The sequence below is a fragment of the Perkinsus marinus genome, assembly GCF_000006405.1.
Source record: "Perkinsus marinus ATCC 50983 genomic scaffold scf_1104296931384, whole genome shotgun sequence".
NCBI lineage: Eukaryota > Perkinsozoa > Perkinsida > Perkinsidae > Perkinsus > Perkinsus marinus.
In genome coordinates, this window is record NW_003215766.1 from 218,031 (window position 1) to 236,839 (window position 18,809).

The window sequence follows — 18,809 nt, forward strand, 5'->3', positions numbered from 1 at the left end:
TGATAGTTTCATATTTTCATACCACTCCTTGAGCTAATTTAATACTAGGGAGAGTATCTATTGCGACTAGTCCTCGTCCTGTATGGTAACGATCCAGCGTTCGGGGTTCATCTTGGATAACGAAGGGAAGTTGTTATCGGACTCCTACGATGTGGAGAAGAAGACTCTGGGGCGAGGTGAGTTCGATCTTAGTCGCTGCTCTCATCAGCAGGGACGGTCAGGCACGTACGGCTCTGTATCGAGAGCTATGAATAAGTCGACTAAACTGATACGCGCTATCAAAACCATATCGAAGTCGCATTTGAAAAATGTTGTTCGATTTCGTCAAGAGGTGAGGACCATCGTCAAAAGGTTTTTCATGACCTTTTTCAGATTGCTATTATGAAAATGCTCGATCATCCGAACATAGTGAAACTGTTCGAGACCTTTGAGGATGCTAAGAACATCTACTTAGTATTGGAGCTCTGTAGGCCTCCTTCCCCACGTAACTCGCTGCCTTCCCCACGTCTCGTCGCAGAAAATCATCCATTTTTCCCATCTCAGGAGCGAATTTTTTTCTTAGGCGAGTTTGTAAATTTAGGATTTCACGCTAATTAATGAAACTTCAAGAAGGCTTGGATATTGTGAGGAGCTACCATACGCTAGAGTGGAACGGTCATATTCGTGACCGTTATTCATGTATGACTAAAGTTAGATGTCTATCGCCCAGGTACTGGCGGAGAGCTTTTCGATAGGATAATCGATCAAGGGTATTTCACCGAAAGGGGCGCGGCGAGTCTGATGAAGCAAGCGATATCAGCGGTGTACTATTGTCACAAGAATAACATCGTGAGTGGCATTTCATCATCGTCGTCTACAGGGATGAGTTTCTCAGTAGGTTCATCGAGATTTGAAACCAGAGAATTTTTTATTTTTGAATAAGACGAAAAACTCTCCCTTGAAGATCATCGATTTCGGCCTGGCCGCGAAATTTGGCGACAATGTTCATTTGAAAACGAAGGCTGGCACCCCGTGAGCTCAGTGTAGTGTTTTTTCTGTAGAAGTTTCGGTCTAGGTATTATGTTTCCCCTCAAGTTTTACAAGGTGATTACAATGAGTCTTGCGATTTGTGGAGCTGCGGAGTTATAATGTGATAGCACGCTGGTCGTTATTATGACGTAGCAGTATTTTAGGTATATTCTTCTGTGTGGCTATCCGCCGTTCCATGGTGACACTGATGCGCAAATTCTGGCTCGGGTGAGGTCTGGGAAGTACAATTTTCCTGACGAGGACTGGAAGACTGTCAGCAGCGACGCGAAGGACCTTATACGCAAACTATTGACCTTCGACCAAGCGCTGAGGTAAGAGATAGTAGTATTGTGATTGACAACGGTGGTGTGTTTCCAGATGGACTGCGGAACAGGCCCTTAACCATAAATGGATTAAGAACTTGGCGAAGACGGCCGATGATGATGTCGATGAGCATCGCAATGTAGTTTCTAGGTTGAGGAATTTCCGAGCACAGAACAAGATGAAAAAGGTAGTATCCGAATTTCGCTGTCTACCTGCCATGCTGAGAATTCGTAGAGTGTTGGGAATGCTGTCAGGTCGCGTTAACGGTCATAGCTCAGCAGCTGGGCGATGCGGACATAGAGCGTTTGAAGAAGACCTTCCAGGCTTTGGATGAAAATGGTGATGGTACTTTGACAATGCAGGAGATTAAGGAAGGTGGGCTGTCTCATCGTAGTAGCCCACACGCATCACATAGGGATGAAATCGCTTGATGTGTCGCTGCCTGCGGATCTAGAGGAGATCATGATGGACGTGGATTCCGACGGTTCTGGTGCGATTGATTATACAGAGTTCATCGCAGCCACCATCGATAAGAAGACGTAAAAGGACGGAGCGCTCTACGAGAATCTATTCTGTGATAGGTATATTCAAGAGGATGTTTGTTGGGCTGCGTTTCGGCTCTTTGACCTCGATGGAAATGGGAAGATAACGCAAGAGGAGCTGCAGAAGGTCCTCAGCAATGATGACGTCAAGACTGCCCTTGGTCAAGACACTGTGAGCAAGATGATCAGCGAGGTCGATCTCGATGGCGATGGAGAAATAGACTTTGATGAGTTTATGACTATGATGCACAGCTCCAACTAGACATGAGTAGCTGTAATTCGGGGCGTCGATGACTCTATCACACATGATTTTAACAGTTATAGGGTTGTATTAGTGCCATTAGTATATTAGTTTCCTACCGTGTTACTTGCTGGTGATTGCGTTGAGTTTTAGTGAGTTGTTGAGCAGGAGGAAACCCTAGTGAAGGTCACCCAGCTGGCCTATTGATGATGGCTCACGCGTGCGGATAGTTAGTCTGTAGGAGTATCTACGATGTTCTTAGATTCTAGTGACGTGTTTGCTTCCGGCGAGTAACACGTCGTAATACCGCGTTGGCTCGATAGTAAATGGATTTTTATGGGGAATATACTTGGATGACCCGTAATTCCTTTGCTTGGTCACACAACATCAGAAGGGCACCTCCCTGGGGGCATTTCCTCCCACTTACTATTCCACAACACAGCACGAAGGGATCGCAGAAACCTTTCTTTTCACGAGCATGACGACAGAGCAAAAGAATTCATTTATTGGCGGCGTTCTGCGCCTCAATCTCACGCTTCTTCCTGTCTACAATTCTTAGCCACTTAGCGAGTTCAATCACATTCCCCTTATTGACGGCGTCTGGTGGCTGGGGGTAGTACGTCGGTTTCACGTGGAAGCCACCTAAGGAGAGCATACTGAGCAACACACGCCACTCAGCGACCTACTTGAGAATCCGCGATACCGCAATTCCTCGATGATCTCTGGCACATTCCATCGCCTAGGATGGACGATTCCAGTCTTGTAGAAGATCTCTATCGCTTTCGCGACAGGAATTAACTCGGCCTTCAGACGATTGGCTAAAGTGCACTGGTGAACCCTGGTGATCGTTCACCTTACCTTCCGCGACGAAGGCAGCTTCTACCCGCTGTCGGAGCTCCTCTGACATCACCTGGTAGGCCGCCTGTTTAGGGGGGTCGGCTTCGGCCTCTCGGATCGCCTCCACCTCGGCGAGCTCCACTGAGCCTGCCGTCGCCTTTTTTTTCCGTGGGTGTCTTTTTCGAGGTGCTGTGGCGGCGGCAAACCTCATCCGAGATGAAATCAGAAGGGCCCGAGCACCGCCAACAATCATGAGAAAGCTGATTCAAACTTCCAACTGGTGTAGGCCTCAAGTGGATACCATCAAAGGGCACTAGGACACAACACGAGGCCTAGAAGGTCGATGCAAGAATTGTTCACATGCGACTGTTCACAAGATTAACTCTCTGAGATTAGCGTTGACCGATACGGCCAAGTCTTCCACCACTGAATAGGAGTGCAGTCCAGTAGTGAGTTTCACAGAGCCCTCCATCCAAGCATCAATGCTGAGGGGACAGGCCATTACACGTCTCTAGCCCACAAGTTCTTCACCTTGGCTCTCCATTCGTCATCAGCAATCGTAGATGCACTAGGCGACGAACCTGCACATGCGCTCAGTAGAGTTTCACCCGTGATATGAAAAACATCTCGCAATTCACACCGCGAAAAATAAATTGTATAATTCACATGGAGTCTTAGGCCACTTCACGTTAAACGAGTGAAGCCGCAGTATTCCCAGCAAACCCCAAGGACTTACCTCTTGAAAGACATCAGCCGTGATGCGCATCTGCCCGTGATGGAGGTAGCGTGCTATCTCCAGCATTCGTTGTAGTGGGAAGGGCCTGAGGGTTGCCCTATCCTGCCCTTAATAAGGGGGGCTGAATGCGCACCTAGGAGGACGGACGGCTATGGAGTCCATCGCCATTTGATTGTTGCGCAGCCTTGTGACAGCCGCTCGACTGTTCCGCCCAGTCTTGATCATGAATAAGCGTCTGTCCATAGAAGGGGGATTGTGAGAGGCGAGGAACCCAGCGAGGACCAACAGCCTAGCGTTATACCTAGAAGCTGTGCATCGAGAGGTCACAGGGCTCGGCACCTACGACAAGTGAGCCTCCCACTTAACGGCGGTCTTGGCCTTGGTCTGTGCTAGGGTATATGATACTGCACATTCTAGCTTCCTCTTCAACTCTATTTGTGACACGCTGATCACCTGGCATGACCGAAGCCATAGACCCCCCCCCAGGAGGCTCGTCCAACAAGCGTCATGCGAATAGCCCAGAAGGTCACCTCGTCGAAGAGCCCTGGGCCAAAGGAGTCGTCCTCATCATCAGAATGCTCCCCACCATCCCGAGTGGCGCTTGACCAAGCCGTGTCAATGATAGCGAGGTACCTGGTCGCTGGTTCTACCGCGGCACTGCCATGACCGACTCACTCAAGGACGTAAGCCTCGATGGCATTCTCGAGTAGGGTTGCCATGTCTACCATTATAAGGGCATCATAGAACAACTTCACATACATCTGCTCCAGAGGTCCCTATGGGGAGATCATAGCCACGACGACACTACCTCACTGAACGCCGTGACCGCCCCTGGGGGGTTGCTAATGGCAGCAGTAGCGTGGCAGAAGGCAGAGACGATCGAAACCGCTTCGGCACTGGTATAGGGTGGGAAGCTGATGACCCCACCGGAGTCGCGCAGTATCGGGGTCGAGCTGACCACGACCGAGCAGGCTCTGGGTAGACACAGCTCCTAAGGATGAGCCTCTGAGGTTGGGAGGGTATAGTAAAATGCCCACATCGTTGATGTTGAGGAGGAACTCCACAAGCCGACATGCCTCTGTTGCCGGCTGCAGCGCCTGGTTAATAGCCGACAGTGTTGTAGCATGCAACTCCCCATGCTCACATGAGCTGCGTCCGGCAAGAGCCTCTCCGCCCTATCTACCACTAGGATGAGGGTCTTCTGAAGGGCATCATGGCGACGAAGTAAATCAATGAGTTTCTTGGCCAGGCCCGTGCCGTCCACCTGAGATCTCATGCGAGCCCAAGGTTAACACCAGCCTTACTCGACGAACGCTGTTCTTTGAGTATCTCCCTATTTGCTCTGTCACGATGGATGGCAGAGCTCTGGGGACCTACTAGGAAGTAGGTCTAGGGGGGCAGCCCGAAGCACATACCGTAAATTCCGCAACTCCACCAGGACCATCAGCCACCGAGTGGAGGAACTCTCGAGCAACACGCTGCATATCCTCAGGGGGGAGCTGAAGCCGTGCCAAGTACGGTCCAAGGGGCACGACACCACCAACCCTGGTAGAGACACCCGAGCCGTCAGCTTCATCCTCGTCATCGTCGTCATCACCACCGACATCACTGATGTCCTCAGCGACAGGCTCTAACCGTCCGCGCAGCCTCGAGGGGATGGGCTCTACTGAGCTGTGGTCCTGCCAAGTGATGCCTCACGAGCAAAGGGTATGCGGTAGGGGTCCTCCGACTTGGGAGCCGTCATCACTCAGAGTGAACCTCTCCCTATCAGCCATCCACATTCGGTCATTCCTCGCAGCTTTCCGTGCCGACCTTCGTACGGGAGTCTCCATCTCAGGGCCTGAGCATAGGGCGATAAACCAAGTGATACCCAACCCTCGTGCCCACCAGTTCCACCCGGCGTGCATACACTCACTGAGCCCATGCGCCCCCGGGTCCTTCTTGCAGGAGTCCCCGACCCTGGCGTGCTTGCGCGGACCTTCCTCCTCCTTGTGGGCGGCGAGGTGGCATCATCAGCTTTCGGAGTGTTCCTAGGGAATCTTCCTTGTGCGCATATCGCGCATGCCACGCTGACAGTAGATGTGACCTACTGCTTTCTGCTCCTGACCGGCGATGCTGATGCGGACTTGAGCTGGATATCAGGCTCTGCTAACACACGGTCTAAGGTCGTTAAGAGGGAGGTCCTGTAAGGGTCGTATTGGCCACCACTACGACGGCAGTACTGTGGCTTTACATGACGTTGTCAACTGATGAGCACAAGCCGCAGTCGACGTAGACGATAATGTTATCACCGACACACCCGCTGCATTGGGGCACGTCGATGGGGATCCTGAGAGCACAACGAGCAACTCATGGTCACGACCGGAGGCCGTACCGGAATAACTCCTGGGTGGTGCTCTCCTCAATGACGCCCTTCTTTGGTCTGCGGGCCTTCCCAACTGCGGGCCGCGCCCCGTTGAACGCTGCCTCGGCGCTCCGATGGACTCGGCTGCTCAGCAACACGCCCGATAGCATTTGGCGGACCACAGAGGATTTCCCTGTGCCCTGAAGGAGACACCAGATGGGACGAGCCGCTGACATTTGTGAGCACCTTTGGGCCGAGGACTAGTATGCTGGGAAGCGGCGTGAGCTGAGCTGGCAGGTCTACTTCCTCACCATCCTGAATGACCATAAGCCTTGCCCTTGGCGACGGACCTACTACGCTCACTGGGATCCCCAGTGCCGAGCACAGGGATGATATCTGCCCATCTCGCAGCCCTCCATGCAGTCTTCGTGCGTAGCCCAGACGATCTCTTAAATTCCCGTAGGAGCTGTGCCATGTCGGCAGTGGGGCATCGTCATCAACGTCGGGGCCAGAGATAGTATCCGAGAAATCGAGGGCGCGGCAGGGGGAGGCCGGGCCCACTGTGGCCGCCGACATCACCGTGTCGTGACGTTGGAGTGTCATGGAGAAATCGGCTATCTGCTCCCCGGCGGTCAGTGGACGAGCCAGCCAAGGAGCTCACTAGAACACAACAAAGAGAGGGAGCACAAGGAAGAACGCCGAACGTCACGTATTGGTGCTTTGCATGGACAGCACGGAACGAGAGCCGCTGAGAGGGATGACGCCCAAGCTCTCCCTCGCTGCCTCCAACACAGCCATGCTTCCTATCCATCGGGCCACCTCGGCATCGAATGGATCCTCTCTCAGGGCACAGGGGACCTCATCGACCTCACCCAACACTCGCGATACGGCCGTGTCCTGAGAGGCAATCCCCTCCTACTACTCCAGATGCTCCACGTACCACATGGGCCCTCCTGCCGTCCAGGACCTGCTGGACCGTGTCGGCTGCTATGAAAGGACCTGCGTCAAGCCCTGGCCACCACGACCAGGCGAGGGCCTAGACCTTCTTGACCGTCAGTTTGCCCAGCGATAGCCCTCCGTATCAGCCTCTCCCCATTACTCTCTACACCAGCTTCGAATGACCGATGCATGTCTCGTTGTAATCGCCCTATCTCTTCGGCATCCAAGTACTCCGCATCCTGATGGCAGTCACTACGTACTGGCTCCACTGCTGACCCCACCTGGGCAGAGATCGTCTCCAATGAGTACTGGACCTGGGCGATGGCTATTTCAACGAGCCGATCCACATCTGCCTCCGCAGCTCTCTTCATGACCGATGTTCGCAGTGTTCCCATCTATCAGGCCAGCAGGAAGGTCCTCCATAACAGCTCCTACTACTTCCATGTATCGCAGGACGGCATCAGAGACTTTCCCTTTGAAGGTCTCCTCCAATTCTCCCTGCTCACTTCCCTCCCTCTCTAGCCCAGCCTCAGCAAAGACCAGGGCGAGCTCTAGTTGCCTATAGCCCACTTCCCACAACATTTCCGATCCGTCCAGTAGCCCACCTCGACAGTGCCGTCACCCACCATCTCAGGGCGGTACCGAACTCCCTAAAAGTCTGATCATCATCACTTGGGCATAATGCGGTCGCCACGGCCCGACCGCGGGGAAAGCCCTCTGGACCCTGGATGGCGTCGAATGCCTCCCGTCCCCACGTGTGCAGCTCCGGTGGACATTCCACTTCCTCAATGCCACGACCGGAGGAAGACATCTGCCGAACCTTGCGGGTCACATCGGGAGAAAGGACTTCAGATCTGCCTAGATCTTGGGTGAAACAGTCCTCAATATACTGCTCTAATGCAGCAATCTTGCAATCTTGCATTTCCTCAACGAGTTCTGTGAGACCTCCCAATAACTCCATGAGCTTCCTCTCGCACAGAGCCTGCAAGAGCTTCGCCTCGCCAGCACGACGACTGACTGACACGGCTTCCAGAGGCCTCCCAAGCCTCTCGTTCTCGAGGAGTGCTGATACGTTGAGAGCCCCCACAAACCACGCCATCTGAGCATGGCGACCACACCGCACCCGGCGAGCAGAGTCGAAGATGACCGTAGGAGAGCCAGCCCCTCTGAAGGGAGGGGGGATAGCAGCAGCTAGTCGAGAATCTGAGTACAGTTAACGGCATCATTGAGACACTGCCCCTACCTGCGATCGGATTCAAGGGCTCGGCAAGCAGGCCAAGGGCAAGCAGCTCGTAGACAACACGGTGGGCACGGCAGAGCCTTCTATGGCAATGCCGCCGAGCGACCACGACTGGATCCTCTCCTGAGTGACCTCTGAGCACATCGACGAGGTCATCAACAATAGCCTTCTTAACATCGGCAGTCTTCGGTGGCCTCCGGCTGAGGCTTTCCAGTACTTCCTCAAAGCCCTCAGAGGACGGCCACCCATTGGCGCATGCAGCCTGCTTGGCCCGTATAGTAAACTTCTTCCCTCTATCGGCATGACCCGGAGCACTTCGGTCTCCATCAAGCTCAAAGGATTTCATCTTAGCAACGGCGTCCTCGAGCCCCAGCCCCGCAAGGCTTTCCATACGAGTCAACATCTCCCTCAATACATCGACCACTTTGAAGGGGTTCATCGAGAAAGCATCCGAGCCGAACCCAAAGGCGCTCGCCGCCGATATGGACAGGGAAGCGGTCGAGGCCTCATCCAACGCCGCGTCGAGAGAGCACTCCGTGAACACAGTCAAGCAGGCCGTCTCTATCTGATCCGACAGTGATGCCAAGAGCCTATTGACTGGGCCAACCTTCTGAGAAAGATGGTCATCACTCTGACCCACGTTGCCTGCTTTGCTCTCCTGTTTCCGCCGCACCTCGTCGCCCAGCACCCTGTGGGGCCCAACTTAGGAATGTCGCCGTAGTAGTAGTGACCAACGTACTTGATTGCAGCTAATACTCCTTCAAGCACAGTCTTCTCATCAGCCCGTAACCTCATGAAGGTCTGCACCACTCGACGACGTACGTTACACTGGTAGCCGCCAGTGTGCGGTGATACAGCTTCTATGTCCGCACGGATCCACCTAACACCAGAAGAGCAACAACAGCTAGGAGCATCCACTACTTGCTCAGGGAAGCCCCGGTCGTATCGTCGGCAACTCGATGGAGGAGGTCCTCGAGCTTGGCAACAGCAAGATCGAGACCACGAGCTCTCGCCTCATCAGCCTCGCGAGTAGGAGTAGACTGCTGCAGTGGAGTATCGACAGCAGCTCTACGGAGAAGGGCCGCGTCGAGGACTGCTCGGGCTGTCTCCACCTGATAAATGTAGGCATACGAATACGTAGGCGAGCTCACCAGTAGCTCGTCGGCACTGGCCTCTTCCGCCACAACCTACAAGTTCATACGTGGTAGCGATGGAGTGCTGATGGTCACCTTGCAAACCTCGACAACACCGCTCAAGAGTAGACTCAGCTTCTTGTTCCTCGCGTGAGCATCTCCCCGATAGGATTCGCTCAGCCGTCGCCATAACGAGGTCGCTTCCTGCGTAAGAATGACGACAGGATGGGCGACTGGGACATCGAGTAGCACAACGGATCCTGGTAGCTTCGTCCTACCTCGGACAAGGTAGCAAGGGCACCACGCAGCAGAGCTACCGCATTTCCCTCTGCCGAGATCACATCCCTCTCGAGTGATCCCAAAACCTCTACGCAGACCTACGGAATGACAGTAGTGGACCCCAGCAGGAGCCATCACTGACCAGCGCAGCCCCAGAAGGGTAATCAACCACGGCATCAAGTTGCTGCTTCAGTGTAGAGATAACAGCCGAGCGATAGAGCCAAGCCAGACGCAGCTGACCCTACCATAGTAATCGAGGGCATCCCAAGACGCCCCCCCCTACCTCAAGGGTAGTCAGAGTATTCACTGCAGTCCTGGAGGTCCGTCCGCCGTCCTCATTCCCATGCGGGGACTGCCGAGCATCTAGGGCATACTGCAGCCAACAGCGTGCAGGTCTCCAAAGTTCCGATCGCCCCAATCTGTGCCACTTCCAGTAGCTATACAAAGACCACCCATCGCTACTCAATTCGCGTTGGCTGATTTTTCGGCAGCTCTGATTTCCTATGCGAAAGCCACTCCTGGAAGAACTCTATCTTCATAGAGGCTTCAGTACTCAGCGTGACCATACTGTGCCTAACAGAGCTCGTACTGGTCGCTATGGCTAAGCCCAGCATACGAGGGTAGCGTGGGTGTCTCCGCACTCACTGCTCCTACTGCGGCCACTTCCTCTCCATCATCGGTAGTCTCAGAGGCATCCTCACGACTGCTGGGGCGGCTCTCAGATATAGAGATCATGTCCAACACCTATGGAGGAGTGAAGGAACATAGGAATGCCAAAGCATGACTACACAGCGGAAACCCTCGAGGTCCTCGCTGATAGCACTGAGTAACTGCTGTGGTGAGCTCGTTGACATCCTTCCCTCTGTTGATGCATGCAGTAGCTCTAGGCATGCCTCCCTTATCTTCGTCGGGGTCGGCAATTCCACCTCCAGCTGGGTAGAGTCTACGAGCAGCCCTTTGGTGATTTTCGCTACCATAGGACCTCCACGAGAGACCAGCTTCCGCATGCCCTTACGGAGAACAGAGATTGTTGTCTGTGCCGTGAGGACCTGCATTGCCCACTTCCCGTAGTCGCGATGCTCCCTACCTCAAACACACCAAGTCAGCTTCGGCGAAGGCCTTCGCATCATCCCAGTCAAAAAGGCTGAGCAGAGTAGTTAACCTGACGGGGCATCATCCCCGCATACGCCCGAGACGGTCTCAACTGGCATTACTTCGAATGCGCATCCAACCTACTGTTAGCTAGGATGCAGAGAGAGGCCACCTCGAGGGTTGATACTGATGGCCCTTTCCCAGCATTCAGCTCGCTATCTTCCCTCAGCAAAGCGAAGATCTGGTCCCACTCTAGTAGATGCTCGGTGCCCAAGAGCTGGAGCATCTGACCACGGGTGGACCCCAGCCCTTCAAGGTCAGTACTGACCTCCCACTTGGTGACCTGGAAGCTGCCATGAGGAGGGTTCTTCACGGAGCTTATCATTGCCATCAGCTGACCTTCCTCCCAGTCTGAGACCTTCCGGGGGACCACTGCTGGTGATTGTAGGAATCGCCTCACGGCCTCAACTGTGGACGGAGCGAGTCCCATCAGGAGTAGAAAAGAAGACAGCAAAACCGGAGGAGTGACTCCAGTGAATAATAACGAAACATGAGAGCGGTGACACCATCATCCTTCCACGACGAACGGGGCGAACCCAATTCCATCAGAGAGGCTCTCACAGAGCCTCCGTGCATGTGGGTTACTCTCCTTGACTACCTAATGCAGCCATCCTGGGGTCCTTGCGCCTGGCGACCACACCCACCTTGAGCTGTTCCCGTAACTTCGATGTTAGCCGCATCGTCTGGATCAAGATCTTACGAATTTCACTCTGGCGGTTCGCCTGCTCAGCCGGGGACAGCCGCGTCTGGACTAGGGCGGATTTATCTGATGAACCCCCTCTTTGCGGCAACAGCAGGAGGAGCTCACCAATGGTTGGGGAGTTTCCAGCTGGTGCTAGGTTAGTATTTGTCTTGGAGCTCATCAGGGCCTTGTACCTGCGTGCGAGCCCCGATGGACCGGCATGTCATGCCGCGGCCTACTTCCTCTCGAAAGCATCCACAGATAGCTTCCCCACCAGTTGAGAGCCAACATAACACCCTATCTTCTCCCCCTGAGAGAGCAATCTGTTCGCCACGTGGGAGGTCCCCGGTTCTATCCCTGCGCCCGTCACTTTCACTGGAGTCTCAAGCATCTTATACACGATCGCTTCCCCTGTATCTCTCTCCGACTGCAGAATTCGGTTGACCTCCGCCATCTTGCGCAGTAGGGCGAACTCTGCTTCGTGATTGGTCTTTTCTATCTACTACGGGCCAGCGCTGTTCAGAAGGGGCCTCATCGCGGCAACCCACCAGCGCAGCCAACCTCAGCTGCTCCTCACGTTGCTTGGCCTCGTACATTCGAATGTACTCTGCAGAGGACTTCGACCTATCGAGAGAGATGCCCGGTCGGATGCCAGGCACCCCCGGACACCTGCGAAGAGCTCCACTTTGAACTCTAGATAGGCTCGTCCCCTCCAGCGACTTGGGCACAGCCGACATGCTGCGGGCTACCCCGAAGACCTTCGAAGAGGCGCTCACTGGCCGACGGAGGCTCTTGGCAGATCCGACTAGGAGGCGGTCAGCGGTGGGGCAGCAGCGATGCGGGTCACCTCTCAGGCACACCGCACTAGCCGGGCGCCGCATCTTCTTAGCGTTAGTCGAGCTAGGAGGCAGCCTCTCTCGAGACGATGCTCGCTTCGCAGAGTTCTGAAGGCGAACGCCCGACTGCCATGCGTCGTCACAAGCACCTCCCCCTAGTGTAGGGGAGTATGCACATGGCCAACTACTGTGTTGGTGACAATATGCAAATGCTGAGGGAATTTTGGGAGATCGTCGTTGGCTCCCGTACGCTCATACCCAAATTCGTACAGAAACTCCAATAATCAATGAGGATATTTCCAAGCTCGGCTGAGGAAAGCGAACATATATGCCAACACTGCCCCCTTACGTAGTAGTCGAGCACATCCTCAAAAGCGTTAGTGCTGGCAGAATGGCAATCCCTCAGAGACTTCTTCGTAGAGGCAGTGTCGGATCGATCATGGTGAGCAGCTGTGGCGGGTCTGTGAGTGATTGTAAACCCCCGGGGGACCATGGGACTCCCCACCGGCTCCTTATGGTACCACTGCTACCACAGCTGGCCGTTGCTGGTCGGCCCCGTCTCCTCGTCTGCCGTTCTATCCGGTCTCGACCTGAGGACCCCATAGCCGCATTCGAAGACACCACGACACCCACCCTCCGCAACAGCATTCTCCAACTGCGTCTCGAACTCGTCCGTGCTCTCAGCGTCGTCTACACATATTGCATCTGACGGGACCTCGCCTGCCTCAAAGGACCCCGATACATCCATGCCGTAAGGTAGCGAGCAAGTGACCACTAATACAAACGCTAACAGGAGGGAGCCCCTAGAAGCTCTCCTTTGAAGCGCATCGCTATAGAGGCTGACTCCTACCCCTCGGTCTACTGAACGCAAAGCTTTGAAAAACGCATAGGATCGGGGCCTATGATAAACACCGTCACGCGGCACGAAACCCAGCCTGCAGTGCTGCTACCTAAATAAAACAGCATGGTGACTCACATCATAGGTCCTGATGGCGACACGCGAGTAGTTAGGCTCACGTCTGAAGCCTGCCGGATCGTCAGCCAGTGCTAGGGAGAAAGTCATTCGGCTGCAACACAAGCCCTTGAACGACCAATCTCAACACAGTGGAGCTTCCCATGTTATAGGTTCCAAAGGGACGACAATTTTGAGACATATCGAAGAGCAAACGCGTGAGAGCTCAGCACTACACACAGCAGAATACTCCATGTCGGTGATTAATAAGGAGCGTCATTTTTCTCTAGAAAAACTCGAAAACTCAGTATTTTACCTACGTAGTGTTCAGACTTGGAATTCCGAAGGTCCATCCCACAAGGCATCTTTGCATATGTTGCTCTCTCGCTCTGAAGGAACTCCCACTGATACGCGTGAGTAACTAGGAGCTATCGTGAAGACAGACGAGCTGCTGCCACGTCAGTGTAGTGTTAATTATACGTCGATGACACTGTCACACCCCAGCAGGAGCCTGTGCCTCGGCAGTCATCGCCATGTTAGACTCCCAAGGGTGCTGCACCTCTAGAGTAGTCTTCCCTCTAGAAAAGCCGCAGAGCCTCATGCGATATGAGCGCCAAAACCAAATGCCGACGGCTCCCAGTACAAGGAGCCCGCCCACGACACAGAGTATTATCCCTACTGGGCTGGGCTCGTCCATAGGGTCCACTATCAGGGTAGGAAAAACCGGGGTGGTTGTCGGACTCAGTGATCGCAGGGACCCCACCACCAGCGCCGACCGCTGCCGTGGCCATAGTGGTATCAACTCAGGAAGTACCAAAGGAGTGGTAGTCGTAGACGTACAAGTAGCAATGACGGAGTTGAATACAGCGGCATAGACTGTAGAGTAGAGAGGAGCACAGACGAGAATGTGAGTGCAGGAAGTGACGAAGTCGGCCACCGCCTTGCCGTCGCAGACCAGGGCCTGGCAGGAGCTCGAGGCAAGGTCGCCATCAACGATACACCCAATATCGGCGAGAACAGAAGGTGGGCAGCCTGCGACCATACAGTCGTTTAAGGACTCCAGTGTTGCGGCGAGGGTAGCGATGTTGGTGAGCAGTAGTGGCATGAGGGAGGCAACTACGATGGGCGCGGCCGAGGTTCTAAAAATCCGGGAAGGCAGACGGTTCTCTAACCGAGGAGAAGCTATCATGTTGTTGAGGGCGGAGCATGCGTCGTCCCCTGCCACTGCTATAACAACACTACTCGGTAGGCAATGTACATAAGGGGTCATTGGGCACAGTCATGGTCACTAGCAGTAAGTCTTGCGAAGTAACTTCATCGGCCGTTAGAGGTCAAGTCCTTGGCTCTAGGGGGCTGGTCGCTGTAATAAGCGAGTAACCATAAGAAGATACTACACGGACCTGGGCCACTGATCAGGCAGAAGTGGAGTCTGAACAAATGGCTGAGGAGCCGGTGGGGAAGGCGTCATGAATTGAAATGGGATGTGGCAAAATCCAGCAGGCTGGGCCAGACAGATGGGCCGTGGACAAGTCGTTGGGGGGGCAATGATGCAGTTACCTTTTTTCGCCGGAGAGGTCCGTCACATCCACCGCCTGCTCTTCCCCGCATGCGCCTGTTGCCCTCGGCCCCTAAGCATGGCCCTTGCTTCCTCCTCCTCCTCAACATCCCGCGTTCGGATCCCATCGTGGGATGTTCTTAGATAGTACGTGCCGTATCAACACAATCAAGTCCATAGCCACTGGAGGGAGACCACTGCACTACCCTACTGCCGACCCCACTCCCACCCCGTCCTCGTCCACACAGTACTGGCCAGCGAGCCGCAGTTGAGGGTCTGTGGGCATGGACCAAGAGACCGAACCCCCTTCACTCCTAGGTCTCGCCGCTGCATCAACCATCGACTCAACGGGTGAGCCTGGTTCAACTTGAAACCGTTTTGGGGTACTAAGGCATTACCCCATCACCCTCAGATTCAACGCGCCGTTCCTCAAGGGCAATCCAACACTACACCTACATAAACTTCACCAGTATCCACCGAGGTAAGAGGAGCTTCCTCCGACTCGGCATGCCCTGTCTGGCAACTCATCTCCGTCGACATGCTCTTCGGGCCGGGTAACCGAGCGACAGTCCACCTCAGCATTTTGCTGGGGGGAAGCCCCTCATGCCTACATCACCAGGACGGCATTTATGGGCGGTCCGAATAGTAGATTCAAGCGACGTTCCGAGAATGTTTTCTAGAAAATCTTACTTTCGACCACCAACAAGGCATTCGTGCAATTTGCACGAAATTTTATATCGCGTTTCTCATGTTAGTGCGCACCATAGGCGGATGGTAGAGTTGAGTTGCAAAATTGGCAATCCTCACGACGCGATCTTCGCGGGCTGTCCCGCTGACTCGGCCGTGCCAAGCTCTTGTCGTTCTGATCGCCATCGGGGACACTTTCCTTGGTTACACTATGCGTGGTAAAAGGAAGGGCGGTCCGTGGTCTGTTTCTATCGTTAGGAAGTCGATCGTGTGATGTTGACAGGTTTTGGTATGGCTATTGATGCCCTACCGACTTCATGCATCTCTGCTCACATTTATGAACATTAAAATAGTCATTGCCGCAGCTCTAGGAGGTCTCCTAGGACCTCGCTCTCGTGCTGATCGCTCCCTCATCAACCCGGCAATTGGGGAGAACAGAGTGGTAGGGGCTCATCGAAGGTATCAAAGGACCAAGGAGCTCTTTTAGGTGCTTTACAGTGGGAGCTTGCCGCCTGAGGCAGCCGATAAGGACCTGGTTACTTTGCGGTTTGGCGGGGAGTAGGACCTGGCAGCATTAGGACCTTTGGGTTCTCATCAGCATTTCCATTTCTGCTGTTATGAACATCAGACCGCTCTTGTCATGGGGATTCGCTCGTCCGTAATTCTGCATGAGTGTAGACTCACTTGCAGGTCTGATGCCGCTGGTGGTCTGTTTGTATGCACATGGGGCAAGCAGTCGGATGACGATGGTAACGCTCTGCAGCGAAGTGCCGAAGCTCGGCTCTCGGCAGCATACAGCCATCAACCGCTGGGTTGGTGCACTGCGATGCCTGGTGGTGGGGAGGTACTAATGACCCCGTCCCCTCTCATTGTTTTCATTGTCATTGCCTTAGTTCTGTCCTGGCCAGTCGGTGACTGTAGACTTCCTCAGAGCGGAACCTGTTGGGAAAGTTGACCTACTAAGGGACGGGAGCGTCCAGAGGGAATACAATACCCCTGGGATGAACGTCAAAGAGCTTTGCCGATGTGATCGGAATGTGACTTCTATCGCTAAGGAGAACTTTGACGTAGAAAGTCTATGTGTGCCTGGTCGGAGGGAACAACTCGGCGATGGTACGCTTCTCACAATTGTGGAAACCAACCCCGAGAAGGACCGATATGAAGTCGCCGAGGAAACAGAGGATGGCGAGAAGAGACGACATACTCTGAGCTACAGGGAGCTCAGCAGCATACTCGGAGTTCAATGCTCTGGGAATGGCGTCCCAGGGCAGTACTTTAGACTAGCCGACGTTGCATTGAGGGAAGGGACCACTGAGGTCACGACCGAGTCCGTCGCCTGTTGTCCGACCTCAGAGCTTGGTCCGCCTGATGAGGCTCTGATGACCCTCTTGGCCCCCCTTGCTGGGACATGCCTGCACTACGCCTCGGGTGAGCAGGTATGGGAGTACTGTCACCCTCTGAGTCTACGGATCATGCTTGGTCTTACTCCTGACACGGCACGGGCGGTGGACTTGCTGGGTTCTGTTGATGGCATCGAGTACAGCCCTGATAATCGGGAGGTTGTAGTGGAGGGAGTTGGTGAGGCTCTCAGCGCGATACAGATGGACATGTTGGTGAGGTTACCGGGCAGTAGGCAGCCCTTGAAGGGGGTGGGAGGCATCTTCAACCCTCCTTGGTTTTTTAACATCTCTGCGGCACCCGTTGCCGTTCCTGATGAATCGGACAGCGGCTGTAAGCCTTTCGAGGCCCCTGTGGCTGCTAGGATCGCTGAGAAAAGGGTAGTATTACATTTACAGTGTGACAGTGCCAAGCTGTCACCACCTCAGGGCATTCCATGGATAGCAGTTGCCCGACGGGGGGTTTGCTTTTTCCAGAACAAGACAGTGAACGCTGAGGCTGCTGGGGCCTCTGGCATCATCGTTGTGAATTCCAAGTCGTCCATGATGGTTAGATGGATGGACGGCATGCCCGACGCTGAGATGCCTTTGATACCGACAGCTCTAGTGGGGTAGGAAAGGAGGAAAGCAGTGGTGGAGAATATGCTCGCTCTCCTCAGCTGAGCTTGGGAATTTAATTATAGACGTTTGCATACGAATTCGGGTAGAAGTGTACAGAAACCAATAAGTACTTTACAAAATTTTATCAGGATTTTCATACTGTCATCATCATGGGTAGTTGACATATGTATATTTCCCCACACAGGCGTCCTATAGGTACGAAGGCGAACTGCTGATGACCATGAACGACCCGACTACCAACGATTTCTCTGTCAATGACCCGGAACAGATTGTCCTCACTAAAGTGGGCTCAGCCGAGGAGAAGATACGAACCCGTGTCTCCTTTGTGTGTGACGACGACTTTCGCAGTGTAGATGTGAAGGCGACTTCAACGTGTCGGCCTGGGGATGGGGTAATGCAGTTGATGTGGAAGGGTGGTGGGAGCTGCCATAGTAGGTGACGCTGAATAGGCCGGCAGAGGCACCTAGGCCGGCTATTGTGAAGGAAGTTATGGGAGGAGGTATGCTGAAGGTTGACACTATTGAGGACGATGGAGTGACGCCAAGGAGAGGTCGCCTTATACACAGTGGATATGCCTACAAGTAAGGATGGTGGTCGCGTAGGGAGTCATCCAGGAATCTATAATGTTCCCGGGTGGGAACTCGTTTTGAATTTCTTATATGGCTAGAAATACATCCTTCAAGCGGTCTCTCAAGTAACTGCTACACTAGGGGCATTTTTTACTGTTAGCAGAGCCTGGGCAACGTTGATTCTCGAAGTCGTTTGAGTCTCGAACGGGTCTTCTGCGTGAAAACGCGACGGAATATCTAGACGGTCGATTACTACATATTTCCCCTATTCCGACTGAGGCTTAAACTTATCATTCACTCTCTATTCAGGGATTAAACATGTATTTCTTATGCCAGCTCACGAACACTCTGCCAATTTGTCGACTGAATTCCTCATGGGAGGCTCATTCGTGGTCTCAGGTCCCCTGGTCGGCCCTGCGTGGCTGTCGGTGGCAATGCTATTATCGATGCTAAAGTGGGCGAACAGGGTGTTGCCGATGTGCGGATACACTCCGAGTTGCTATGCAGTCACCCTGCAATGCTGAAGCCTTGGCGCATGGAGTACTGACTGGAGGAAGCTGGTTGAGCCTGGTGGACCCTCCTTCTCATCCTTAGGTATGCGTGGAAGTGCTATGCTCATGGCCCCACTGTGGCCTCTCCTATAAGGGTTCCGAAGGGCCAATCTGAAGTCGACTGATATTTGGTCTACTGCATCGTTACTGTATTACTACTAGTGTATGCATTATGAATTGTTTC

General features: G+C 53.8%; 5 protein-coding genes across 5 annotated transcripts; 2 read left to right on the top strand and 3 right to left on the bottom strand.

The window, feature by feature from the left end:
- Window positions 1-82: 82 nt before the first annotated feature.
- On the top strand, window positions 83-2,136 carry Pmar_PMAR005165 (Calcium-dependent protein kinase, putative; the record flags this gene model as incomplete). Its single annotated transcript, XM_002786418.1, has 11 exons — window positions 83-176; window positions 222-331; window positions 373-466; window positions 710-828; window positions 878-1,011; window positions 1,055-1,129; window positions 1,173-1,340; window positions 1,387-1,519; window positions 1,587-1,707; window positions 1,748-1,871; window positions 1,914-2,136. The coding sequence occupies 11 exons, from the start codon at window positions 83-85 to the stop codon at window positions 2,134-2,136; spliced, it is 1,395 nt and encodes a 464-aa protein (XP_002786464.1).
- Window positions 2,137-2,569: 433 nt separating this feature from the next.
- Pmar_PMAR005166 (hypothetical protein) lies at window positions 2,570-3,235 on the bottom strand. The gene is made up of 3 exons (XM_002786419.1): window positions 2,974-3,235; window positions 2,802-2,933; window positions 2,570-2,757 (listed from the first exon to the last, which is right to left on the bottom strand). Exons 1-3 carry the CDS (start codon window positions 3,203-3,205, stop codon window positions 2,615-2,617), a joined length of 507 nt encoding a protein of 168 aa, XP_002786465.1. The 5' UTR covers window positions 3,206-3,235; the 3' UTR covers window positions 2,570-2,614.
- An 87-nt stretch (window positions 3,236-3,322) lies between these two features.
- Pmar_PMAR005167 (Origin recognition complex subunit, putative) lies at window positions 3,323-5,612 on the bottom strand (the record flags this gene model as incomplete). The annotated part of the gene is made up of 12 exons (XM_002786420.1): window positions 3,323-3,437; window positions 3,484-3,533; window positions 3,689-3,773; window positions 3,822-3,989; window positions 4,050-4,141; window positions 4,219-4,321; window positions 4,364-4,464; window positions 4,833-4,952; window positions 4,993-5,061; window positions 5,104-5,367; window positions 5,419-5,528; window positions 5,576-5,612. 12 exons carry the CDS (start codon window positions 5,610-5,612, stop codon window positions 3,323-3,325), a joined length of 1,314 nt encoding a protein of 437 aa, XP_002786466.1.
- Window positions 5,613-7,301: 1,689 nt separating this feature from the next.
- On the bottom strand, window positions 7,302-14,287 carry Pmar_PMAR005168 (hypothetical protein; the record flags this gene model as incomplete). The annotated part of the gene is made up of 25 exons (XM_002786421.1): window positions 7,302-7,530; window positions 7,577-8,174; window positions 8,215-8,776; window positions 8,819-8,900; window positions 8,951-9,091; window positions 9,133-9,323; window positions 9,363-9,398; window positions 9,623-9,721; window positions 9,766-9,864; window positions 9,907-9,996; window positions 10,269-10,367; window positions 10,598-10,672; window positions 10,722-10,785; window positions 10,838-11,183; window positions 11,337-11,373; window positions 11,420-11,541; window positions 11,584-11,651; window positions 11,697-11,767; window positions 11,828-11,956; window positions 12,006-12,401; window positions 12,643-12,754; window positions 12,799-12,883; window positions 12,927-12,983; window positions 13,925-14,047; window positions 14,086-14,287. 25 exons carry the CDS (start codon window positions 14,285-14,287, stop codon window positions 7,302-7,304), a joined length of 4,113 nt encoding a protein of 1,370 aa, XP_002786467.1.
- Window positions 14,288-15,824: 1,537 nt separating this feature from the next.
- On the top strand, window positions 15,825-18,791 carry Pmar_PMAR005169 (hypothetical protein; the record flags this gene model as incomplete). Its single annotated transcript, XM_002786422.1, has 9 exons — window positions 15,825-15,929; window positions 15,975-16,045; window positions 16,178-16,331; window positions 16,381-17,265; window positions 17,314-17,495; window positions 17,701-17,896; window positions 17,941-18,086; window positions 18,474-18,614; window positions 18,669-18,791. 9 exons carry the CDS (start codon window positions 15,825-15,827, stop codon window positions 18,748-18,750), a joined length of 1,962 nt encoding a protein of 653 aa, XP_002786468.1. The 3' UTR covers window positions 18,751-18,791.
- Window positions 18,792-18,809: the final 18 nt, after the last annotated feature.

What these genes read in the sequence shown, in the direction of transcription:
- Pmar_PMAR005166 (XM_002786419.1), bottom strand. Translation starts at nt 3,205, where the DNA reads ATGATTGTTGGCGGTGCTCGGGCCCTTCTGATTTCATCTCGGATGAGG. An exon ending in AGCTGCCTTCGTCGCGGAAG is followed by an intron (nt 2,934 to 2,973) that starts GTAAGGTGAACG and finishes AGTGCACTTTAG; the next exon opens with CCAATCGTCTGAAGGCCGAG. An exon ending in GCGGTATCGCGGATTCTCAA is followed by an intron (nt 2,758 to 2,801) that starts GTAGGTCGCTGA and finishes TGCTCTCCTTAG; the next exon opens with GTGGCTTCCACGTGAAACCG.